This window comes from Abrus precatorius, unplaced genomic scaffold, assembly GCF_003935025.1.
Source record: "Abrus precatorius isolate BTA unplaced genomic scaffold, Abrus_2018 Scaffold5, whole genome shotgun sequence".
Lineage (NCBI taxonomy): Eukaryota > Viridiplantae > Streptophyta > Magnoliopsida > Fabales > Fabaceae > Abrus > Abrus precatorius.
The window spans coordinates 770,172-791,046 of NW_020874395.1; the positions used below are offsets into that span (position 1 = coordinate 770,172).

Consider the following 20,875-nt stretch of genomic DNA (forward strand, 5'->3'; position numbering starts at 1 on the left):
ATTCAGTGCGTGTAATTTATAAGGTGTACTTGTTGATAACTCTTCACACTGAATGATATAATTACATAAAACAAAATAAATAAAAAAAGTACAGTGGTTTGTGTCTGTGTGTATAAAAAGATGTTTTGTTAGAGAAAATAAAACTAGTTTCAGTAATTTTTACGTTTTTAAAGTAATTAATTTTTAGCTATCAGTTGAAATTTTCAGGGCATATATATATATATAAAGTAAAATTAATATAGTCTTTATGCTTAAAAATGTCTATTTTTACTCAATTTCATCCATGAGAGAATGTTAATTAATTATAAAAATGAGGCTTTTCCTCGACACATTATATATTTTTTTTTCTATTTTCTCTCCTTTCCTTTTTTTACTAAAGGATAGAGCTTTCTAAATTTAGCCATATGATAAATTAAGCAGCAATAATATAACTTGTGATGAGTGATCTATGACTATATATCATACTTAAATTAGAATTCGTACCTCATTTAAGTTAGTAGATTAGTGTAAAGTGAAAAATTCAAATCTCCGAAAAGTTGCAAACATCTCACATTAGTTCCAACAATGCAAAAGCAAATTAATATTTCCTTTTACTTAGTGAACTGTTGGATCTCTCTGTATCAACCAACCATATTGGATTTGGAGCATCACACAAAAGCCTGAGGAATTATAGAGTGATCCTTAACATTTCACTAAGTAGAAGGAGATGTCATACTTTTGCAAAATATATAAAAAGGTTTAAATATATTTTAAATTTTTAAATATGTTTTAATTTTTATTTTTTTACATAAAAAATTAAAACTAAATAAAAGAATTTTAAAAACTTAGATCAAAATTTTATAAAAATATACTTAACCTTATATAAAATTTGTATTGCTATAAATGGAATGAATATTCCTCCTCAGTGGTAGAATATGAAAATCAGAGAATAGAAACAGTGTTATTACTGCAATATGTACTATGCAGTGTTTGGTCCCTTTCATCTTGAGCATAAGGGGTTACATTTTCACATACGTGGCAAATCGGCATTGAACGCATGTCATGACATTTAAATTGAAATGAAAGGGGACACACGTACCCTACCCTACACCAATAAACCTCTCCATTAAGTCCCTTGGAAAGCCCACTACCACAATTTTCATTTTTTCTTTTATGTATATTAATATAATATGTGAATGCTCATAGGAATTAACGTGAATCTCATAGATAATATCTACACATTATGGAATGGTCCATATGTAACAACATTGTGCTAATCACTCAAAAGTCAAGAAAATCAATTTTAATTAATAATGGCTAAAAAAATTCATTGCAATTTTTGTGTGTGAAGGTAAATGATGGCAAAGGGTATGTGATCCAAAGTGACATCGGGTTATGGTCATTCTCTCATAGTTAATCTCCAACATTCAATTCTCATCTAAAAGGATAGGAATGAAGCTCTCCTTTGCTTGGCTTTCGTTTTCATTATCTACCAAAAGTCACATAAAAATGGGCATAGCCAATTAGATATGCCATACCATCGTAGCTACAAGGGCTATATAGCATAACCATTTGAGTCTTCATTGCACCATGTCGACCTCTTCCATAAACGGGTGGTGCCTCTCTTCTATCTCTCCTTCCAAAACTTCTGTTAGAAGGGCCACATTGCGTCCTTCAGTCTTTGCAACACTTACCACTTCTTCATCTTCTTCCTCTTCCTCGTCTTTCCCTTCTCTTATTCAAGACAAGCCTGTTTTTGCTGCTCCTGCCCCCATCATCAACCCCATTGTGGTATATATACCAAATAGTACACTTTGATCAACATTTATAAATTAATTTTTCTTTTGTTATATTGTCTTTCAAACCTTTAAGAGTTGCTTGATTTAAGAAAATGTTTCTTATTTGTTGTCTTGTTTTTGAATGTTAAAAGGATGTTTGGTTTGAGAAATTGATCCTTTTTTTATTGTTAGTTAAAAAAAATATAACCTTATTTTTTTATTTCGTTTATTGTTTTTAAATATTTGCATGAAAAAAATAATAAAAATAACTTAAAAAATAAAATTAAAGTGTTATTTTTATAATAAAAAAAAAGATATTTTTTATTTCAAAACCAAACATTCTTGAGAAACCCAAAATTTGTTTGCACTTTTGGATTACAATGTGTTTTTGGGTTGTCATGTATTTTAACTTGGGTGATCATGTGCTTAACAATTTAACAGCTTCCACGTATGGGGTGAGTTTGGTTGCAACTTGGAAGAAATGTGTTTCAGTGTGTTTAATGAAGTTTAGATTTCACGTGGAACAACGTTTGAGGTTTGATCTTTCTTTGGTATAAACCACATAGGTAACTTAGTAGTTAGGTTTGAGAGACAGTTGTGTGGCATGGATTTGTTCATGCACTATTATAATATGTGTCAGCAGTGAGACCATACAATTAACCAATTTTTTTCATTAGCAAAAAAATTCATACCAAAATAAAAAAACTATATATAACGTGAATTAGCGGTGTATGGGGAAGATGTGTTAGTTGGAGGATTCTAAGGCGCTTAAAGCAGAAAATCCAAACTACTAAAGAAGAAAAAGTCCATTCAAAATCAGCTTTGCCAACCAAATTAGCAACTAATTAATTTTCAGACAGTGTAAAATATATGCATTCCAATTTTTTACCTTAGCAAACCAAAGAACATGCATACATCATAGTTATAGACTTATGTCAAAATTTCACCTTGGTTGAGAGAAATTAATTAGAAAATTACTTTTTGTTTTTCTTATTTCTTTATCAGGACAGCTTGTGTTATTCATTAGTTTTTTTTTTCCTTTCAACTGACACGTACTTATTTATTTTTTATTCTTTTTTTTAAGAGAGAGGATATGGGGAAGGACTATGAGGAAGCTATTGAAGAACTTCAGAAATTGTTAAGGTAAATCTCAAAACACTCTCTATGATGGGAAGTATAGTATAGTATAGTATAGTATAATATGATATAGTATAATATGCAATATTTCATAGTATGTGTCTTCCTTGAAAATTGACATGCATTGTGTTAAAACATGAAATATAGGGAGAAAGGTGAACTGAGAGCCACAGCAGCTGAAAGAGTTGAGCAGATAACAGCACAGCTGGGGACACCATCATCTGAAGTCACCCTCCCACCATCTGAAGCCTCAGAGAGGATCAAAGCTGGTTTCCTTTACTTCAAGAAAGAGAAATATGAGTTAGTGCTCCTTAATTCTCAACACCTTATTTAGTTTTTCTTTCTTTTAGCTTAAGCTTTCTCATTCTTATTATTTTATTATTATTATGATGATGAGATATATTTTTTTTCCACAGCCAGAATCCAGCTTTGTTTGGTGAACTTGCCAAAGGCCAGAGTCCAAAGGTACTTTGTGATAAATTATTTATAATTCCATTTCTTAAACTTATATCTAAAGCATATGATAAGAAATAAATAAATAGTAAGATTTTGTTGAAAACTATAACATTTAATATTATCCAATTCAACCATATAATGTGATTTTATATACGAGTTCTTATTATATACTTTTAGGCACACGTTTAAAAAACTGTGTATAAAATAAAACCACCTTTTTGGATTTGGATTGAAATTTGCTTTTCTAAGTCTAACTATGCCTTGTTTGTTTTCATTTTCAGTTTATGGTGTTTGCTTGCTCAGACTCCAGAGTTTGTCCATCTCATGTGCTAGATTTTCAGCCTGGAGAGGCCTTTATGGTCAGAAATGTTGCCAACATGGTCCCACCATATGACCAGGTATGTTTCCAATACAAACAAGGCAATTCCATGTACCTGTCTATCTCTTAATACCTTATTAATGCTCAAATGTTTTACTTTGCTGTGTATCAGACAAAGTACTCTGGAGTTGGTGCTGCCATTGAGTATGCTGTTTTGCATCTCAAGGTATGTTACCAATCATTAATAGATAAAATAACTGCACATAATTTTATGCATAGTGTACTTCCAGCCTTACTAATATGAAAATAAATGATTGTGGAAAATGTCAAGAGTTTTTAACCCAATGAATTTTCCTATAGGTGTCCAACATTGTGGTCATTGGACACAGTGCTTGTGGTGGTATTAAGGGGCTTTTATCTTTCCCTTACGATGGAACCTACTCTACGTAAGTCATTTAGGCTTTACATGAAAATATGCACTTTTCCATTAACTATTTACTCTACGTCATTATTATTTGATCACAGATGTTCTAGTGTTAGGTAAAACGACAAGTGAGTGGTAATTTTAGAAAATAAAATTCCATTGTTTCCAAGTGCTACTCTCTTGCAATTTTAGTGGAACTTAGAAGGAAGTGGCCTTATTATGTAAAACTTCATGTTATCCTTTTTTCATAGATATTCTCTTATATTTTTAATGTGAGATAGGTACTCATTCCCATTAAATCTCCACGACTCAGTTAAGAAAATTTCTTTTTATCTCTTATTTGTTGTATGCAGTGATTTTATTGAGGAGTGGGTCAAAATTGGCTTACCTGCAAAGGCAAAGGTGAAAGCACAACATGGGGATGCACCTTTTGCAGAGCTATGCACACACTGTGAGAAGGTATAGGACAATAGTACACAAGCCTCTCGATGAACATTTTCTAATATTTTTCATAAAACTCAGATAGAGAGTTAGAGCTATTCGGTTTGAAAAATGTTTTCTATTTTTACTTTTAATTACAAAATAAAGCCTTATTTTATTTTTCTTTTCTGCTTTCAAAGAAATAATTACTTTATAATGTTTTAATAGCTTTTAAAAATAGAAAATAAAATAAAAATAAGGTGATGTTTTTATAATTAAAAGTGAAAAATGAAAAATGAAAAATGAAAAATATAAAAATTTTCTCAAAACAAAGGGTCTTAACATAATGATTTAGAAGGTGATAAGTTGGATTCTTTGTGCAGGAAGCTGTGAATGTTTCCCTTGGAAACTTGCTAACCTACCCATTTGTTAGAGATGGATTGGTGAACAATACATTGGCACTGAAAGGAGGATACTATGACTTTGTTAAAGGATCTTTTGAGCTCTGGGGCCTTCAATTTGGCCTTGCTTCCTCTTTCTCCGTATGAACATCAACCATTATCAATGACCTCATCCTAAGTATTCTCCTCCCTAAAATGTACTCTGTATTACTAATTACTCTTCTTATATATGAGCTAAATTATATAATTAAATTAAATTGATGGACATTCTCCATCACTACTATCCAAATTGAATTTCAATTTATGCATGCAACGTGTAATTTATAGTCTTTCACCATTGCATTTTTTTCTTCTGCTTTTGTTAGGTAAAAGATGTGGCCACCATTCTGCATTGGAAGCTATAGGGTAATGCTTAGAGAGGTCGTGTGTCTGCAATGAAGAGGCCTAGCTACCTTCACCATATGATATTGATATCTATATATATATATATATATATCTATATATATATATATATATATTATATTACATATATATGATGGAACTATGAACTTGGTTTATGTCATCGGAAAATCTTCTTTTAATAAGAGTTGGAAATCCTCCTAGTACAAAATTTTAATTTTCCAGCTTCCTTCACTTTATACTTCAAACTACCTGGTTATACGGCAAAATGAAAAAATAAAGTTGGAGATTAGAATTTAGAAGCATGTACATCCGAGACAAAATTATGGTCATATGTTAATATCAAAGGACAACTCAAATTTTATACAAACAATGATAAATTAAAAAATTATAATTAAGCAAATAATCACTTTAATCTTTCAAAAATATAATGTCGTTTAAATTAATATCTTAAATTTTAAACTTTAGCTTCTAAACTTAGCAATTGTTAATGATGTTAATTTTTGTCGCTAAGAGACGTTAATAGTGATTAACATAGTAATGATATGTTTTACTATATAAGTGATACATGACAAATCATTTTGGACACAAAATAATGTCATTTTATAATATTTTAAAAATAATTTATTTTTGTCTCTAATTTTTAATATTTTTTGTCAACAAAGCCTTCTCCACGTCTTTCATTTCGCCCTTTTTTCATTGTCTTATTCCTTCTTCTGATTACTCTTGCAATGATGTTCATGTTATAATATTTCTTCATCTCAAGTTTTGTCATCCAAACCACTCGATCCAAGCCTTACTCAAAGATTTTAGTGAATGTTTGAAACAACCTAGATGATGAAGGAGGCATAATAAGGAATGGTTTTGTTGAATTCAGATGATGATTTCTTATAATCAAAGGGGCAGTGTGGGATATAGAATTGATTGGAAGAAAGGTTGAATTTAAAGGTAGTTTTAGTAGATGTGGGATGGAGAGAGAGAAAAAGGTGATTAAGAGATGATGTTGGGTTGATGAGAACTAGAGTTTGTTGGATTGTATTATGAAAAAAAAAAAGATGAGATCTTAGGTTGAACAAAAGAAGAAATTGTGAAGAAAATGAGAGAGAAAGGCTACTATGGTAGAAAGATGGCGAAACAAGAATTTTATTGCCTGAAAGTGTTAAAAATTTGACAAAAATAAAGTTAAAATATTATAAAACGATATTATTTTCTATCTAAAATAAACTGTCATGTGTCATCTAATGTGATAAACCATCACTCTATTACTCAATTTTAACATATTTTAACAATAAAAACTAATATAATTGATTATTATTTATTTTAAAAACTAAAATTTTAAATTTCGAGAACTAACTTTAATCAAGTTATATGTTTGAGGGACTAAAGTGAAGGGTTACTCAATTATAATTAGTTACCAATATTACAATACTTTAAAAATTAATGAAAAAAAATAGTTTATAATATTTTAAATGTTATTAGTTTTTTAATAAAAAATTTAGCTTTTGAATCAAGTCAAAATTAGTGTAAGAGAGTCACTTAATAGAATAAGAATTTATTTTCGTTGTAAGACAAAAACACATTAAAAAAATAAAGTAAAAAATGTATTACAACCAACTTTATAAACTAACAAAAAAAAAATTATTCTAAGAGTGAAAATGTTAGATTTGTATAATTTGATAACTATTTTAAAAGTTTACTCGAAATTTTATAATTGATATGGTAAGAGTTTATGAGCTACACAAAAAAATTCTAACAATAAAATAAGATTTCATCAATGGAAACTAATAAATAAACGTTTATTTAATTGGAGGAAATACATTATGCTCCCTTCATGTCAGTGTTATCATTAGCAACATAAATTGCCAAAGTTAACCCTTACTTTTTAGATTTAATTTCACCAAAAACTGATTGCAAACAAATTTCCTACTTTGATACAACTAAAAACGAATAACTTAATTTGATTCTTAAAAAAAGGAAACACTTAATTCCTTTTGCACGAATGTATATATGTAATTAAACCAACCACCATGGTATTATAGATTTATTCTTGTTTGCTTTGCTTTCTTTGAGAGTGATCATCTAAGGCATAGTGCTAAAAAACACGTACTTTTATGCATTCAAACGTGCAAGCAAACATGCACTTAAAAAATTAAATTAAATTATAATTGAGCAAATATATAATTTCAACTTGCTTTCATTTGATTTTTTTAAATATTTGTATTATATAATTTGATTTTAAATCTATAAATTTTATTACAACTTAATCCTTCCACTGTGAAGTGGACCAATAAAAATATGATTACCACTTTCAAAAATAAATTATATATTCATTCAACTATAATTTTTAGCAAAATACATTAAACATCCTTTTTTCTTTAATAAAATACGCATATTTCTCTATTTTATTAGTCTTATTTAAATAATAAAGAAAAATAGACTCAATTTGAGTAAACTTCTAAAGTAGTCTTCACAAGAAAAAAAAAAGTATAAAAAATAACAAAATTTATTTCATAAATTAAAAAATATTATCTTCTCAAATTTTAAAGAAGTTAAATGAAAAATCTTAATCTTAATTATAAGCCATCCAATCTCCATGTGAACTGAAGGAGATCAGATCCCAATATAGTTCCCACAAATGATCCTCTTCCCAAAATGAAGGAATTTCCTCTTTCCACGGAAACGCTTTCTGCTATATCATCATCGAAACACATTGTTCAATCATGGTTTAGCTGAACTGTATCTTTTTCTGACTAATTGACTAATGTTTTGGATCCTCTGTATTTCAATTGTTTACTAATATAAAATAATAGAAAAAAAAACATTATTTTCGAAAATAAAATAAAAAGCACCACAATGATCATAAATTGATCATGCTTCATCTGAATAGCAATTTGTGTTGGGGCAAATACATGTGGCAAGTTGTAGTGACTTGAATAATGAGAAAGTTAGAGGGTGATGTGCTGCCAGTCCCATAGTACTTATTATGTACAGTTGGACATCTTATGAAGCAAGAAACAACCTAAGAATACACTTAAAACAGCTGCACTCATTCCCTGGCATATGAAATATATATACATGCAGGATATGATGTGTTGCATATCATCATGATTCATCAGCCTTTGGCTCCAATATGACAGGGATCTTCTCCTTGTGGTCACCTCGCAACACCTCCACAATCACCTGAATATCAAAACTCATTAAGCATTGAATTAGGATGATAAATCAACTTCAACTTGAGTTGAGTACCTCAATGTAATAATACTAACTATCATCATCATTTTCTTAAAAATTTACCATTTTTGGATACTTAAAAATCAATCTTAAAAATTAAAGTTAACATTTTCTTATAATTATTTGCTTTGGAAATCCTAGAATTTAACTAGAGATTTTGAAAAGGTAAAGTTGTTGTTTTATTTACTAATTAAAATGGGAGAAAGTGGAGGGAGACATGAGCAATAAAAGCATATGAATCAGGACCATACCTTATCACCCACTTTACACTGGTCAAGAATTCTGTACAAATCACTCCCATTAGTAACCTTCTTACCATTCACTGATGTTATGATGTCACCTAAAATGAGTCTACCATAGGTGTCACGCTTTGTTGGTAGCAAGCCCTACAAAATTGGAAAATGGTAATCGAGTGAATCTAGCTTAAGCATTTAAATGAGTTACAGTATCTAGTTTTAATAAGACATGATAAATGAAGTTTATGTAAAAATACATTGGATGTACCCTAGGTAGGTCCTAGGAACAAATTATGTGACTATTTTTGTGCTTTTACTAGAAGAGAAAAGACCCAGTTTTTATGTTAACATGAAATTTTGGTGCATTCAGCTGGACTTTTGTACAAGCATGAATTTTCATGGTGCGTTAGGATACACAACTAATTCAAGCATTTATTTAATAAGCTATTTCTAAAAGATGCGATGAATTTAATGATAAAACTTATAGGGATAAACTGAAAACAGCATGCTTTAATAAACTATACCAAGAAGCTAATTGAAAAAAGCTGAAAAGAGCTTATGAGAGTCATAAATTGTACATAAGCTTTTACAAACTGATCCTTAATCTTAACAAATGTTTTCTTCTAGAAAAATAATATAATAATAAACTTACCGCTTTTCCAGCTGGACCATTGGCAGGAGCATCTAAGACAAGCACTCCACTAACCCCCAACTGCTCAACAGACTGATCTGGAGCAAACTTGATCCCTAAAATAGGTCTTGTAACCTTCCCGAACTTCACCAATTGATCAACAATGCCATTTACCTAAATACATAAAACAAGAAACATGTGAGCTATGGCTGCATGTTTCCATCAAAAGTTGTCTCCCTGACGGAAGCATAATATAAAGAAAGGTCTGAGTAAGAACTCACAGTGTCCACTGGAATAGAAAATCCAACACCAGAGGATGCACCAGAAGGGGAATATATAGCTGTGTTAATCCCAATGAGGTTTCCAGAACTATCTAAGAGTGGCCCTCCACTGTTACCAGGATTAATTGCTGCATCTGTCTGTATAACATCTTGAATTGGACGACCAGTTGCAGCAGAACTTATTTCTCGCCGAAGTCCACTATTAGAAAGTATATATCAGTAAAGCACAGTCAATATAAAAAGGAACGTATAAAGAATACAAAGTATCCAAATTGAGTTATCAAGTATCAGCAAAGCATATGTTTATGACATGCAGGTTTGAATAACTATATTTACCATATGAAATGCATTATTTAAAAAGTGGAAGTTTCAAAGAAAAGGGAAAGAGAAACTGTTGTAAGAACTACGATGTATTTTTAATTCAAGAAAGGGATTGAAGGCAACCCATCTGAAGAACAAAAATGAATATACATGAAAGACTTTGCCTGTGCATTTCTCTTATTTATTTTATTATATTAGTAGGTTAACATTTGATACAGTTACTATTAAAAAACTGGGTCAAACACACTCCCAAAAGCTAACTCATAGGAGGAGGGAAACCCAAGCTTTATAAAGGATATGCTGACTCTATTCTTTAGCCAATGTGAGACATCTTATCAGTTACCTTATTTTTGGTACAGTGGATTCTGCTCATTTTTTATGGATTCACTTAGCTTTTGCAAAAGCATCATAAGACTATTACAAAAGTTATAAATGACAATATCTTTCATCTTCACCGGTGTTTCTAATTCAAAATCTACAGTGCAATGAAATGTCATCTTGAAAATTTCTCGAGAAACTGTGACATTGAGAATAAGAAAACCATTGTTGCTATTTTCAGACCCTAAATAAAAGGTTTGAGCACAAATGTATAATCTGACATGAGGCAAGGAACAGGCATAGCAAATCAGAGACTCTTTTAATGGAAACGAAAAAGTTACATCAAAATGTTCACTTTACAGTTTTCATACCTGATGACACCAGTTGTAAGAGTGTGGTCAAGTCCAAACTGCACGATAAGAATCACATTGGCATAATCATAAGATAGTCAATTACATTAACTTTCAATCATCAACAACTAAAAGCATTCAAGTGATCAATGTTTAAAAACTAAGTAAAGCAGTTTGCTGTTACAAGATAAAAAGTCCAGAGAAAACTAATGTTTAAAATTTATGGTTTTGAATTTCCTGCTCTAAGTGGTTTTATCCCTAATTAAAAAAATAAAATAATAATAATAATAAAAAAAATAACACGTGAGATGCATCCATATTTCTAGATAAGGAGATGCAGAAATGAACCCCACCTGCCCAGCAGTTTTCAAGGAACAGGAAGGGATGCGAGTCTAGCTTTATATTGCAAGCAGTTACAGCTCAGGTATCCAATATGATATTTTAACAGAATTTACCAAAAACATAATGGAATTACAACAGGAGCAAGCATGCTGATTAAAGGACTATTATAACTATGCAAAGTTGCAAACTACATGTTAGATTAAATGAGACAATTATTAAATTATGATTTAGAAAGACCGAAATCCCCTTGATCATAAAAACTATCTAGCTAATATAGTAAGTTCAATAAGAATTGCCTTCATCTCTCTTGATTGGAAAATTCATACATAATGCATACTTACAACACAATATGCATCAATATGTAAGGACTTCTCACCGGATTCCCAATAGCATACACTTTCTGACCAACAAGCAAGTCAGCAGAGATCCCAATAGGTATAGGCCTGAGTTTGTCCTTGGGAGCATCAACGCGCAGCACAGCAACATCCTTATCTTGGTCAAAACCAACAACTGTGGCATCGTAAGTTGACTGGTCAGCAAGAGTGACCCTGCACATAACTAGCATTTCTTTCAACAGGAGCAATCACTTCACCCACACATTTTAATCCATCCCAACAATTGTATCTATCTACCATCAAAATTTGCCCAGCAAGTACACTTAGGGTCCATTTGGCAAATGAAATTAGAATTGTAATTCCAATTCCATCATAATTTGAATTGGTTTGGGATCATAACTCCTTTATTTGGGTTGTCACAAAGATTTAGAGTGTAGAATTACAATTTGAAGCTGAGTTTCAATTCCATTTTGACACCTCTAATTAGAGTATTCATGGATGGGGCTACATTGAGTTTCTGTTAAAAAAAAAAAAATTGGCTTTCCAACCATTGCAAAATTGCACATGATAAGAAATCAATAATAGCAAACTTAATAGTATCAATGCATTAAATTTTATAATAATATAAGTTCTTATCACATGCAATTTTGCACAGGTTAGAAAAACCATAAAAAATAAAAGTAAAATTGTTGATCCATTGGTGGTGATGGTGCAAAACCAAACATGGGCGGGGTTCCTTTATTATACATTATATGAACATATTTGGCTGCATGACTTAAAAGTTCCCATGCCACCATCACATGACTCAACCTAACATGTTAGTAGCAACAGGCAAAAAAGTACAAGGTTAAGGAAGTGCATCAAAAGACGCAAACAAAACCTCACCAACCTGAGATCAGAAGCACCGCGAATAACGTGATAATTGGTCACAATATGACCCTTCTTGTCCCAAACAAAGCCAGACCCAGATCCCTGAGGAACCTCCAACACGTCCAACGTGAACGCATCCTGCCTAAACCACAAAACCCACATTGAAAAACAGACAACAAACCAAAGGGGTCTTCTCAAAATTCAACAAAAAGCATTAAAAATTCAATTTTTATTTTTTTTAAAACGACCCAAAAAAGGGGGGGAAAGGGGATGTTACTTGACAGCAAGGTTGGTTATGTAGACAACAGAGGGAGTGTTTTCTTGGAAGAGACGAACGGTGGCGAGTTCATCGGATTGTAACTTCCTTGGAGTGGTGACAACGAAGGCAGACGCATCATCGGCGTTTGCAATGAAGAGAGTGAAGGAAAGAGCGAGGGAGGTGCAGAGAAGAAGAAGAGAATCGAAGCAGGTTTTGGGAATGGTGAGTTTGGGAAGAAGGGTTATTGGAGATGGAATTTGAGGGCGAAGGAATAAGTGAGTGGACGTGTGGAGATGAAGGGATTTGGATAGGTGAATGGTGGGTTTGGTGTTTGCGAAGCGAGGAAATGAAGAAGAAGAAGAAGAAGAAGAAGGAGAAGAAGAAGAAGAAGGGAAGAGTGTGGAAATGAGGGAACAAACAGTGGCCATTGGTTTGGTTTGTTTGGACTAAGGTCCAGCGATGTCTGCTATGTAAAATGGAAACGTTGTTTGTGGTGCTTGGGACGTTGGATTAGTTGGGATCCAGTGTGTGATGGAGCTTTAGTTAACTTAATAATAATATAAAAATAGTAGCAGTAACAGTAGAAATAATAGTATAATATAATGTCTTCCATGTTGCTCGGAATTATTAGACTCACGTACTCGTCCATCCTTCACTAATTCAGAAAGAACTTTACGAGGAAAAAGTTTCTTTTTATTTTATAAATGTTATTATTTGTTATTGCCATGCTATATAAAGGAGATTTTCAACATCACTAAGTTTTCATTTACCTTGTTTTTTTAAAGTATAATGCTTGTTTGTTTATTAATTGATAAAGAAAGTGTGGATTAAAACAAAAAAGAAACAGTGGATCAATTTTTCTGATTGAAGCAAATTTTATGATTTAGTTATTTATTTAATTAAATGTAATATATTTGGAACTGATACTGAAAATTGCTTTTACACACAAACTACTTTTAAGGATTAAAATTATTTTAAAATAAATTATTTTGGCTTCATATTATTTATGAATATAATTAAGTTTTTTTTTCCCGGGAGAAGGGGGTAGTAAAAGGGAGAGGTGGATAGTATATGACTCTAACTTTAAGCTAGTTAAGTGACACGAACATGATTAAGTGAATCTCATATTTGCATGTTAAAACATTCTCAAAATCGCCCGCTTACTTGCAAGATTAAAGCAATTGAATTCAAAGCGATGTCATATTTTAAATATTTGTTAACTTAGTTGTTAGCTCATAAATATTTTATGTCATTCAAACACTTATTCCATTTGGTATACTGTAACAATGAGAGACAGACATGTTACAGCTCTGTCAAATAACATCGATACCAACAAATTGAACCGACACTTTCCAAGCAATGCTACTCAATACCTAAGGAACCTCTGTCGGCATTCGTCTAGTCGTCTTAAATCTTCAATTCAATTTCCTTCGTAATCGAGTTGCTTAACTGGTTTTTCAGTTTGAGTTGCTCAAGTTTAGAACTTATTTAATGCTCTTAACGGTCAATGCAACCAACTTATGAATAAATCCTATTCCAGGTAGAATCACGAATAACACATGGTCCACATTCCACAGATCAAAGTTAGAACAAAATCAAGATCCGTACCATAAAAAAGTGCAGCATGTAATTAAAGAGCTGGCTTGTTTCTATAATGCTAGCAATAATCGATTCCTCCAAAAGGAACAAAGAATCGCTGCTGCTTAACAGGCTTCGCTTTTCGTGCTAAAAGCAACTCCGTCGTCTGTTCTAAACTGAAAATCGATTGTAGATACTGAAATGTCAATGCAAACAGGCTAAACATTCTAGTTACCGATTGAATGCAATGCCCTAGACTACATTCTTATGAAAGCATTTCCAATTTTCCACTGGCCACTCCTACAAGAAATAGTGTCGTTATCGGCAAGAGAAAAAATAAAGCTAATAAAATGAATCACAAAATTTTATCAAGAGGTTGTAATTCTCTGGGCAAGCCATCAAAATGTCCGGCATTTATGTCAGCTTGTAGCATAGGTCGCTTCCCTGTTTCCCAGACAATGCCTTCTGCTAGGTGCTCCTTGCTTGGCGTTAGCATTACAAAATTGGGATCAGCTCTTTGATAGCTGCAAATAAGTAAAACGAACGCAATACATGTTATATTAGCAGCAGTGATGTAAGGAAAAAAATTTGAAAGAGCACATTGATTATTATGCAACGAGCTCAACGTAAAGAAAGCTAAAGCTGAAAGTGATTTTATTTTTAAACATGCAGCAGCATGGGTAATAAACAGTCTTGTTATATTAGCAGATAATTTGTCGAATCAAAACATAGAAGTTCTTGCTAAGAAATGAACCTGGCATCTCTTAGACTCTCACTTTGGATGCCAAATCCATATTGCATTTTACCATCAGCACGATCTCTGGTGGCTACAGAAAAACAAGACATGTTAGGCACTTCATTGACTTGGATATATACTAATTACAGTCTAGACTTTGACATACGATTTCCATTTAAATTTGCAGAAATCTTGTAAGTACAACATATCGCAGATTTTACATACAAACATTTCACAGGATGAGAAATTGAAAACTGTTTAATATCGCAGATTTTAGACCATTTGTCATGTCTAGTTGGTCTACAGCCTTCCCACAGAAATTGATTAGCACCTTAATGACGGAGCACATACCTAGAAAAAGATATTACAGAGGTAGTGCTCATCTAGAAAATAACACCACCATAACATACTTTGCAGGGGGCAAAAAATTGCCATCTAGTGAACTCCATACTTAACCTACTTAAAGAGTGACCAAAATAAAAACAGAATGAACATTTCTTAGAAAAACAATTTTTAAGGGAGCAAATATATACTTCACCAAGAATATAGGTAAAATGTAAGAGGAATATTTTAGACATCACAAATGCTAGGAAACCAGCTTCCTTTTCCCTCCCCCTTTCCTCTCCACTCCATAAAAAAACAGAGCCTCAACTTATGTCCACCCCCCGACCATTATATTATGCCTATAGGTCTTGACCTCAAAAATGTTGAAAACGCAGCCAACATTAAAGTGTGCAAGATAGAAGTTGAATAAGCTGAATTAGGTTAGAAGTGCCATACCCTCATATCCTAACACACATGCAAAAGGAAAAGAAAAGTCTCAGTCCCACCAAGGATACATTTGGAAATGGGGTTTTAAGGGAAAGGAAAGGGAGAATAAAAATTTTATTTTAATATGTATTCTCTAATTTCAGAATTTTTAAAATAAAATGATAGATTAGCATAAACTAATGTCTTAATAATCTGTTTATTTTTATGGACATTCTATAATACTCTTAAATTTAAAAAAAAAAAAAAACTACACTCCCTTTCCTTTCCCTCTAAAACCCTACTCCCAAGCAAACAAAGGAAAGAACAGGGGATAAAGAATTGAACAAAGATTAAATAGAAAAATCCTTCTAGTCACCTGAAACGCTGAAAGTGAAAGAAGGTTTCCACCATGACTTGAATGCAAATGCCATTGATGAGCTACGAGGTCCAACCTTTGCCTGAAAAGATGAGAAATAATAGGGTGTGTTTGAGTAAGAAGATTAATTAGGCACTTGTTCAATAAACATTTTTTACATGAGGGCTTATGATATGAATTTGATTATGAAATTTACTAAAATAAGCTAAAAAGAGCTTATTTTAATAAGTTATATTAAGATGCTTATTGAAATAAGCTGAAAAGATTATCAGTTATAAACTATTCCAAACATCCCCATAATCTATTTTTTACCTTCAGCAATAAATTTTTATTGGCCTGCCAGGATGCACCTATCTGAAAGGTGGAGTCTGCAATGTTGTTAGCTGCAAAGGCATCATCAACACTGACACAGAAAAAATTAGATTGTACCACATTGGCGCAACTACAATAACTTTGAATCTGTTTTTAGGCCAAAAAGAATACCTTGTTTGTAACTCAAACCCAAAATCAATGTAGTTTGTAATTCCAACGACAACATTCTCTTCAAAGGGGTTCTTCACCTGTTCAATTCAAGTATATGAGATATGACTTTTAAAGTGTAATATATTCTGACTCCACAATAGATTAAATCTGTCAGTTTATTACACCTCAGATAAAAGATCTCAATAAGATTGAGTGAGGGTAAATTTAACAAGAATAAATAAGTGCATTATTTGGCAAAACACTAGAATCAATTCTTCCCATCATCACACATGTTCCAAGTTCCAACCTAAAATCTATGCCTGAGATTAATTTGGGCACACATCCCAAATATGTTCAACAGTTCGAAATTAATTTTATCAAAATCAATTCTACTCAAATTTAAAACAAACATCTTATCTTGCAAGGAAAACCAAACTAGAGGATAGAAAAAAAGCAGATTCAGAGATGATCCTTCCATCAACCACATTATATAATATTGTGTTTGCAAAATGAAAAATGATAAACTAATATGATGACAAAGGACCTCTAAAAAGACAATGGAGGGAGAAAGAAAGAGGATCAGAGAGCATACCCTTCTTTGAACAACCATATGTTGATAGAATGAGGCAATAAACTGCATAATGTTAAGACTTTGAAATTTCAGTAAAATGATTCTCAATATATTAATCAGAACTACACAAATCACATGTTAGGGCAGACAAATGCTAGGATGCACTTAATTGGCTTTAAGTTTAAATTGCACCAACATGTGTTAATGTTAAAGGCATATCATAATCATACAGCAGGTGAATACAAAATTTAATTTTGATTCTAATAGTAAGTGAATTTTTTAAATAACATTATTTTCTCACAAATCACAATACTTTCCATTTTAAGAGAAAAGCATGTTACATCATTATATTACCCACAATTGAGTAATTTGAGTTATCCAAAGAACTAAATAAAGAAATAAAAATATTAATCAATTTAAGTACATGGGCTTATACCTGAGAGCTTTTAACGAGCTCAAGGCTGAAATTGAAGGATGGACTCAAGGGGCTGCCTGATCCCACACCATAACCCATGGCACAACTCCAGTTCATCAAATTTGAAAGTTTTGCATTTCCTTCTAAAAACCACACAAGTTAGTATGTACATATTTGTTCAAATTTCAGATCCAAAATGAGTATGAATAAGATAAATATGCTCTTAGTTCTTTGTAAACTACTTGAAAATAATAAAGCGTTAATCCAAGTTCTTCAATCCTGTTACAAACTCAGGAAACAAAATTGAGAAATTGACAGAAACAAGAAATGCAAAACACAATTTTATTCAATGCTTGACAAAAGGAGAAAGAATCCTCCTCCAAGGGTCTCCCTTTCATACATACTATATTTCTTTCAATGAATCCCTCCATCCTTATTCTCCCCTATTTATCTAAATGATCCCATTTAACTAACTAACCACTCTAACTGCCGCAAACAAACTATCCTTGCCCCACTTTTACTAACTCTCAGCCCTGGTAGATAGCTTTCTTTCTGCCAATTACTCCATCTTTCATGTAATTGTAGCCCTACATGAATGTGCATGCACACACACATGAAGATAAACAACACATGACTCACATGTGTCACATAGGTTTCTTTCTAAAATCCAAATGCAGTGAAAACACTCAAAATACTAATGCATGAACCATACTGACAAAAAGACTATTATTTATATGACAACTTACAAAATGCAAAAGCAAAAACATCTTTGGGCAAATATTTTTAATCAAATTCAAGCTCAAAACAATGTGCTACAACTGGCAGAAAGATATCCAAAGTTCAAGTAACATATGTGCCATATAGAAACCAAAAGAATAAAAAATTAATTTAAAAAACCTAGTACTGATGTAGTAATTTTAATTAAGAAAAAATTCTGACGATATAGAAATATTTCTAAAGGAATAAAATTTGTGCATTTCTTACGCTGTGGCTCATACTGCACCCCAGCAGTCACCCTTCCTATCTTGCTTACCAGCCATGCACTCTTTGGTAATTCATCTTTCACTGCAATGTATGACAATTACATAACAGTTTATATTCATTGATTCTCCAAAGAGCTCATAAATCAATGTTTTCAAAAATCTATTAAAAAATGTAAAATTTAATGGTCACAAACGAAACAATAATAATCTCAAACTTTTAAACACAGGAAGAAATAAAAGAAATCCCACCCACCCAAAAAAAACAAAACAATTTTAGTAATGTTCTCAAAACTCAGAAGCTAGAGTAGCTTGTAAAAATAAAAAACTCAAAAACAATTGTAGTATAAAAGCACTTTTTGAAAAACTTAATCAAACACATCCGAAATCCATTAAATATGCTCATTGGCATAATATCGAGGAACTTACTGGCAAAAGGCATAAGTGTGACTCCAAAGGACAGATTGCCAGAACCATATCTCAATCCCATCAGGCCATAATCTTGGGAGGATTCTCTGTAGAATTGGTTAACTTTGTCAACACTGTATGTTGCAGTCTGTGGATGATGTGCAAACTACAATAAGAACCTAAAACATATTTCTGCCACCATCATCAAACAAAACACACCTTTTCTTCAACAGCAAAGGGAACACTCCAAAAGCCCCAAATCCATATTTGGGATAGTAAGCACACGATCTCATCTGTAAAATCCTGAATACACGGACCACACACAACATTCCCCATATAAAATAGACATCTTGGGTAAGTTTAAATCAACAGCGCTGAGGGAAAGAAAATAGAGTCTATTTTTTATGTTAGAATTTAGAGATATAGCCTAAGGAGTGCTAGCAATATACTCTTTCCATGTAGGAATGTAGCAATGACCTACATGAAACAAATGTAATTGGAGTAAACGCGGAACCAAACCCGCTAGAAGAGTGATAAAATAAATAAATTATTATATTTCATTAACATTTCTCTCTCTCTCTCTCTCTCTATCCATCTATATATATATAGTATTCATGAAAATGAATAAGAAATAACTGAAATGTTTCATGATAATCTTGATCTACCACTTCATTCTTTTCATTCTAACAAATTCTCAAATCTTTTTCTTCCACTTCACAAACACACCCTAAGCACGAATTCAAGTTAGAGCTACTTACGGATCAATTGTGGATACATAAAGGTCCATGAACGTATGAGGATCGTTAACATCACTGCACGCCCACCAAACAAACCAAAACCACCTCAACAAACTGCAGAGCAAAAACAAAGGCAACGAATAACACAATTCAAACAACAGAAATAAAACCTCTGCCACCGAAACAACGCATTTCCTGCAATATTGTCTTCCGGCTTACGATCAACCGGACCTGCAACCTAAACAAGTGATAATAATAATTAATAATTAAATATTAATAAACAGGTGTTTTAGGTTTCTTAATGAGATGATAGAGAGGGAAAAGGGATGATACGGTTGCGACGAGGTCGACGTGAGGATCGTCAATAGGCTTGAGCATGATAGTGGTAGTGAAATGCCTCGCTTGGTGGAAATAGTCTTGGAAGAGGCATCGAAGAGCGAGTTTTCCGAAAACGACATCGTAGGAGGAGTGAAGCATGCGGTTGCGAGCGGCAAGGGGAGGAAAATCGAAGAGAGGAGGAACGAGCACCACCGGCGGTGGCGCCTCTGCCCCCTTCGTGAACCACTTCCACATCGATTTCGCGTTAGGGTTTCGGTTTCAATAGATAAATGGAAATGGCGAGAGAGAGAGAGTCGAGAGACTGAAAGAGTGAAACGAAGAGAACTCAACTTTCTCATTCTGAATCGTTGGTCGCGCCATTCTCGCACCACCCTGTTCGAGACCGTGACGGTTTCAACTTCGACACTAATTTACCACACTACCCCTCTCACGTTCCGGAGCAGGATGGGCTGGGCTGGGCTGGGCTTTCTATTCGGCCCATTCATTATCAAATATTCGACATTAATTTACCATACTACCCCTCTCATGTAACATACTATGAAAGAAATTGTCTTCTTATCTAATATTAGTACGAGCTATATATTTCTTTCCAAATTAATACATGAATAAAAAAAAGTTGCTATTTCAAGAAAACTTTATGCACAAGAGATAAAAATAAATGTTAAATAACAATTCATATTTTTTTTCTTTTTAATAAGTAATAATATAATATAATTATGTTAGAGAAAAAAATATAAATTTTATTCAATAAAGACTTCAATTAAATATGATATATCTTTTTCTTTTTAATATGACTATGTCTATGTGTCACGTTATTCAACAATGTTAGAGGGTCAAAATCCGTTAAATAATATTCTAAAGCCATTAATTAATTGATTTTATAACCTCAATTTTTTTTATTAAAAATACGAAAAAAATTTAATATGCAGGTACCTAATCCCAATTCTATGGTCTTTAATGTGGTTATTACATTGTCTTTTTTTTAATATATTATTTTTTTTAACGGGAAATTTTTTTTTAGTATCTTGATACTTGA

At 32.3% G+C, this 20,875-nt stretch overlaps 3 protein-coding genes across 12 annotated transcripts; 1 reads left to right on the top strand and 2 right to left on the bottom strand.

Moving 5' to 3' along the window:
* The first annotated feature begins 1,502 nt into the window (after positions 1–1,502).
* LOC113867045 (carbonic anhydrase, chloroplastic) lies at positions 1,503–5,552 on the top strand. 7 transcript variants are annotated; one of them, XM_027501978.1, is made up of 11 exons: positions 1,570–1,770; positions 2,842–2,900; positions 3,042–3,194; positions 3,311–3,359; positions 3,632–3,748; positions 3,842–3,895; positions 4,030–4,115; positions 4,447–4,552; positions 4,897–5,055; positions 5,280–5,388; positions 5,434–5,552. In XM_027501978.1, exons 1-10 carry the CDS (start codon positions 1,570–1,572, stop codon positions 5,316–5,318), a joined length of 1,023 nt encoding a protein of 340 aa, XP_027357779.1. In that variant the 3' UTR covers positions 5,319–5,388; positions 5,434–5,552. The 7 variants fall into 7 exon arrangements, with proteins under 7 accessions (XP_027357781.1, XP_027357779.1, XP_027357785.1 ...); XM_027501980.1 differs by lacking the exon at positions 5,434–5,552 and having other exon boundaries at positions 1,503–1,770; positions 5,280–5,318; XM_027501984.1 differs by lacking the exon at positions 5,434–5,552 and having other exon boundaries at positions 4,897–5,118; positions 5,280–5,393.
* A 2,571-nt stretch (positions 5,553–8,123) lies between these two features.
* Positions 8,124–12,979, bottom strand: LOC113867090 (protease Do-like 1, chloroplastic). The gene is made up of 8 exons (XM_027502080.1): positions 12,506–12,979; positions 12,248–12,370; positions 11,400–11,571; positions 10,703–10,740; positions 9,693–9,891; positions 9,433–9,585; positions 8,796–8,930; positions 8,124–8,493 (listed from the first exon to the last, which is right to left on the bottom strand). The coding sequence occupies exons 1-8, from the start codon at positions 12,913–12,915 to the stop codon at positions 8,416–8,418; spliced, it is 1,308 nt and encodes a 435-aa protein (XP_027357881.1). The 5' UTR covers positions 12,916–12,979; the 3' UTR covers positions 8,124–8,415.
* Positions 8,172–20,237, bottom strand: LOC113867091. 4 transcript variants are annotated; one of them, XR_003505132.1, is made up of 20 exons: positions 19,834–20,237; positions 19,671–19,738; positions 19,522–19,575; positions 18,983–19,066; positions 18,785–18,870; positions 18,360–18,440; positions 17,397–17,518; positions 16,982–17,023; positions 16,411–16,487; positions 16,240–16,330; positions 15,928–16,009; positions 14,820–14,892; positions 14,096–14,589; positions 12,248–12,370; positions 11,400–11,581; positions 10,703–10,740; positions 9,693–9,891; positions 9,433–9,585; positions 8,796–8,930; positions 8,172–8,493 (listed from the first exon to the last, which is right to left on the bottom strand). XR_003505132.1 is itself a non-coding variant. In XM_027502081.1 (13 exons), the coding sequence occupies exons 1-13, from the start codon at positions 20,071–20,073 to the stop codon at positions 14,421–14,423; spliced, it is 1,269 nt and encodes a 422-aa protein (XP_027357882.1). In that variant the 5' UTR covers positions 20,074–20,237; the 3' UTR covers positions 13,706–14,420. The 4 variants fall into 4 exon arrangements, 3 of the variants coding, with proteins under 3 accessions (XP_027357882.1, XP_027357884.1, XP_027357883.1); XM_027502081.1 differs by lacking the exons at positions 8,172–8,493; positions 8,796–8,930; positions 9,433–9,585; ... (2 more) ...; positions 11,400–11,581; positions 12,248–12,370 and having other exon boundaries at positions 13,706–14,589; XM_027502083.1 differs by lacking the exons at positions 8,172–8,493; positions 8,796–8,930; positions 9,433–9,585; ... (2 more) ...; positions 11,400–11,581; positions 12,248–12,370 and having other exon boundaries at positions 14,011–14,589; positions 19,671–19,724; positions 19,889–20,237.
* Between the last annotated feature and the right edge of the window lie 638 nt (positions 20,238–20,875).

Coding starts and splice junctions, on each gene's coding strand:
- LOC113867045 (XM_027501980.1), top strand. CDS start 1,570: ATGTCGACCTCTTCCATAAACGGGTGGTGCCTCTCTTCTATCTCTCCT. Junction 3,360..3,631: donor CCAAAGGCCAGAGTCCAAAG/GTACTTTGTGAT, acceptor TTTCATTTTCAG/TTTATGGTGTTTGCTTGCTC. Junction 3,749..3,841: donor TGGTCCCACCATATGACCAG/GTATGTTTCCAA, acceptor GCTGTGTATCAG/ACAAAGTACTCTGGAGTTGG.
- LOC113867090 (XM_027502080.1), bottom strand. CDS start 12,915: ATGGCCACTGTTTGTTCCCTCATTTCCACACTCTTCCCTTCTTCTTCT. Junction 12,371..12,505: donor ATAACCAACCTTGCTGTCAA/GTAACATCCCCT, acceptor TTTGTGGTTTAG/GCAGGATGCGTTCACGTTGG. Junction 8,931..9,432: donor ATGGTCCAGCTGGAAAAGCG/GTAAGTTTATTA, acceptor CCAATTTTGTAG/GGCTTGCTACCAACAAAGCG.
- LOC113867091 (XM_027502081.1), bottom strand. CDS start 20,073: ATGTGGAAGTGGTTCACGAAGGGGGCAGAGGCGCCACCGCCGGTGGTG. Junction 19,576..19,670: donor GCGTTGTTTCGGTGGCAGAG/GTTTTATTTCTG, acceptor GTGGGCGTGCAG/TGATGTTAACGATCCTCATA. Junction 16,331..16,410: donor GGGTTTGAGTTACAAACAAG/GTATTCTTTTTG, acceptor TTTCTGTGTCAG/TGTTGATGATGCCTTTGCAG.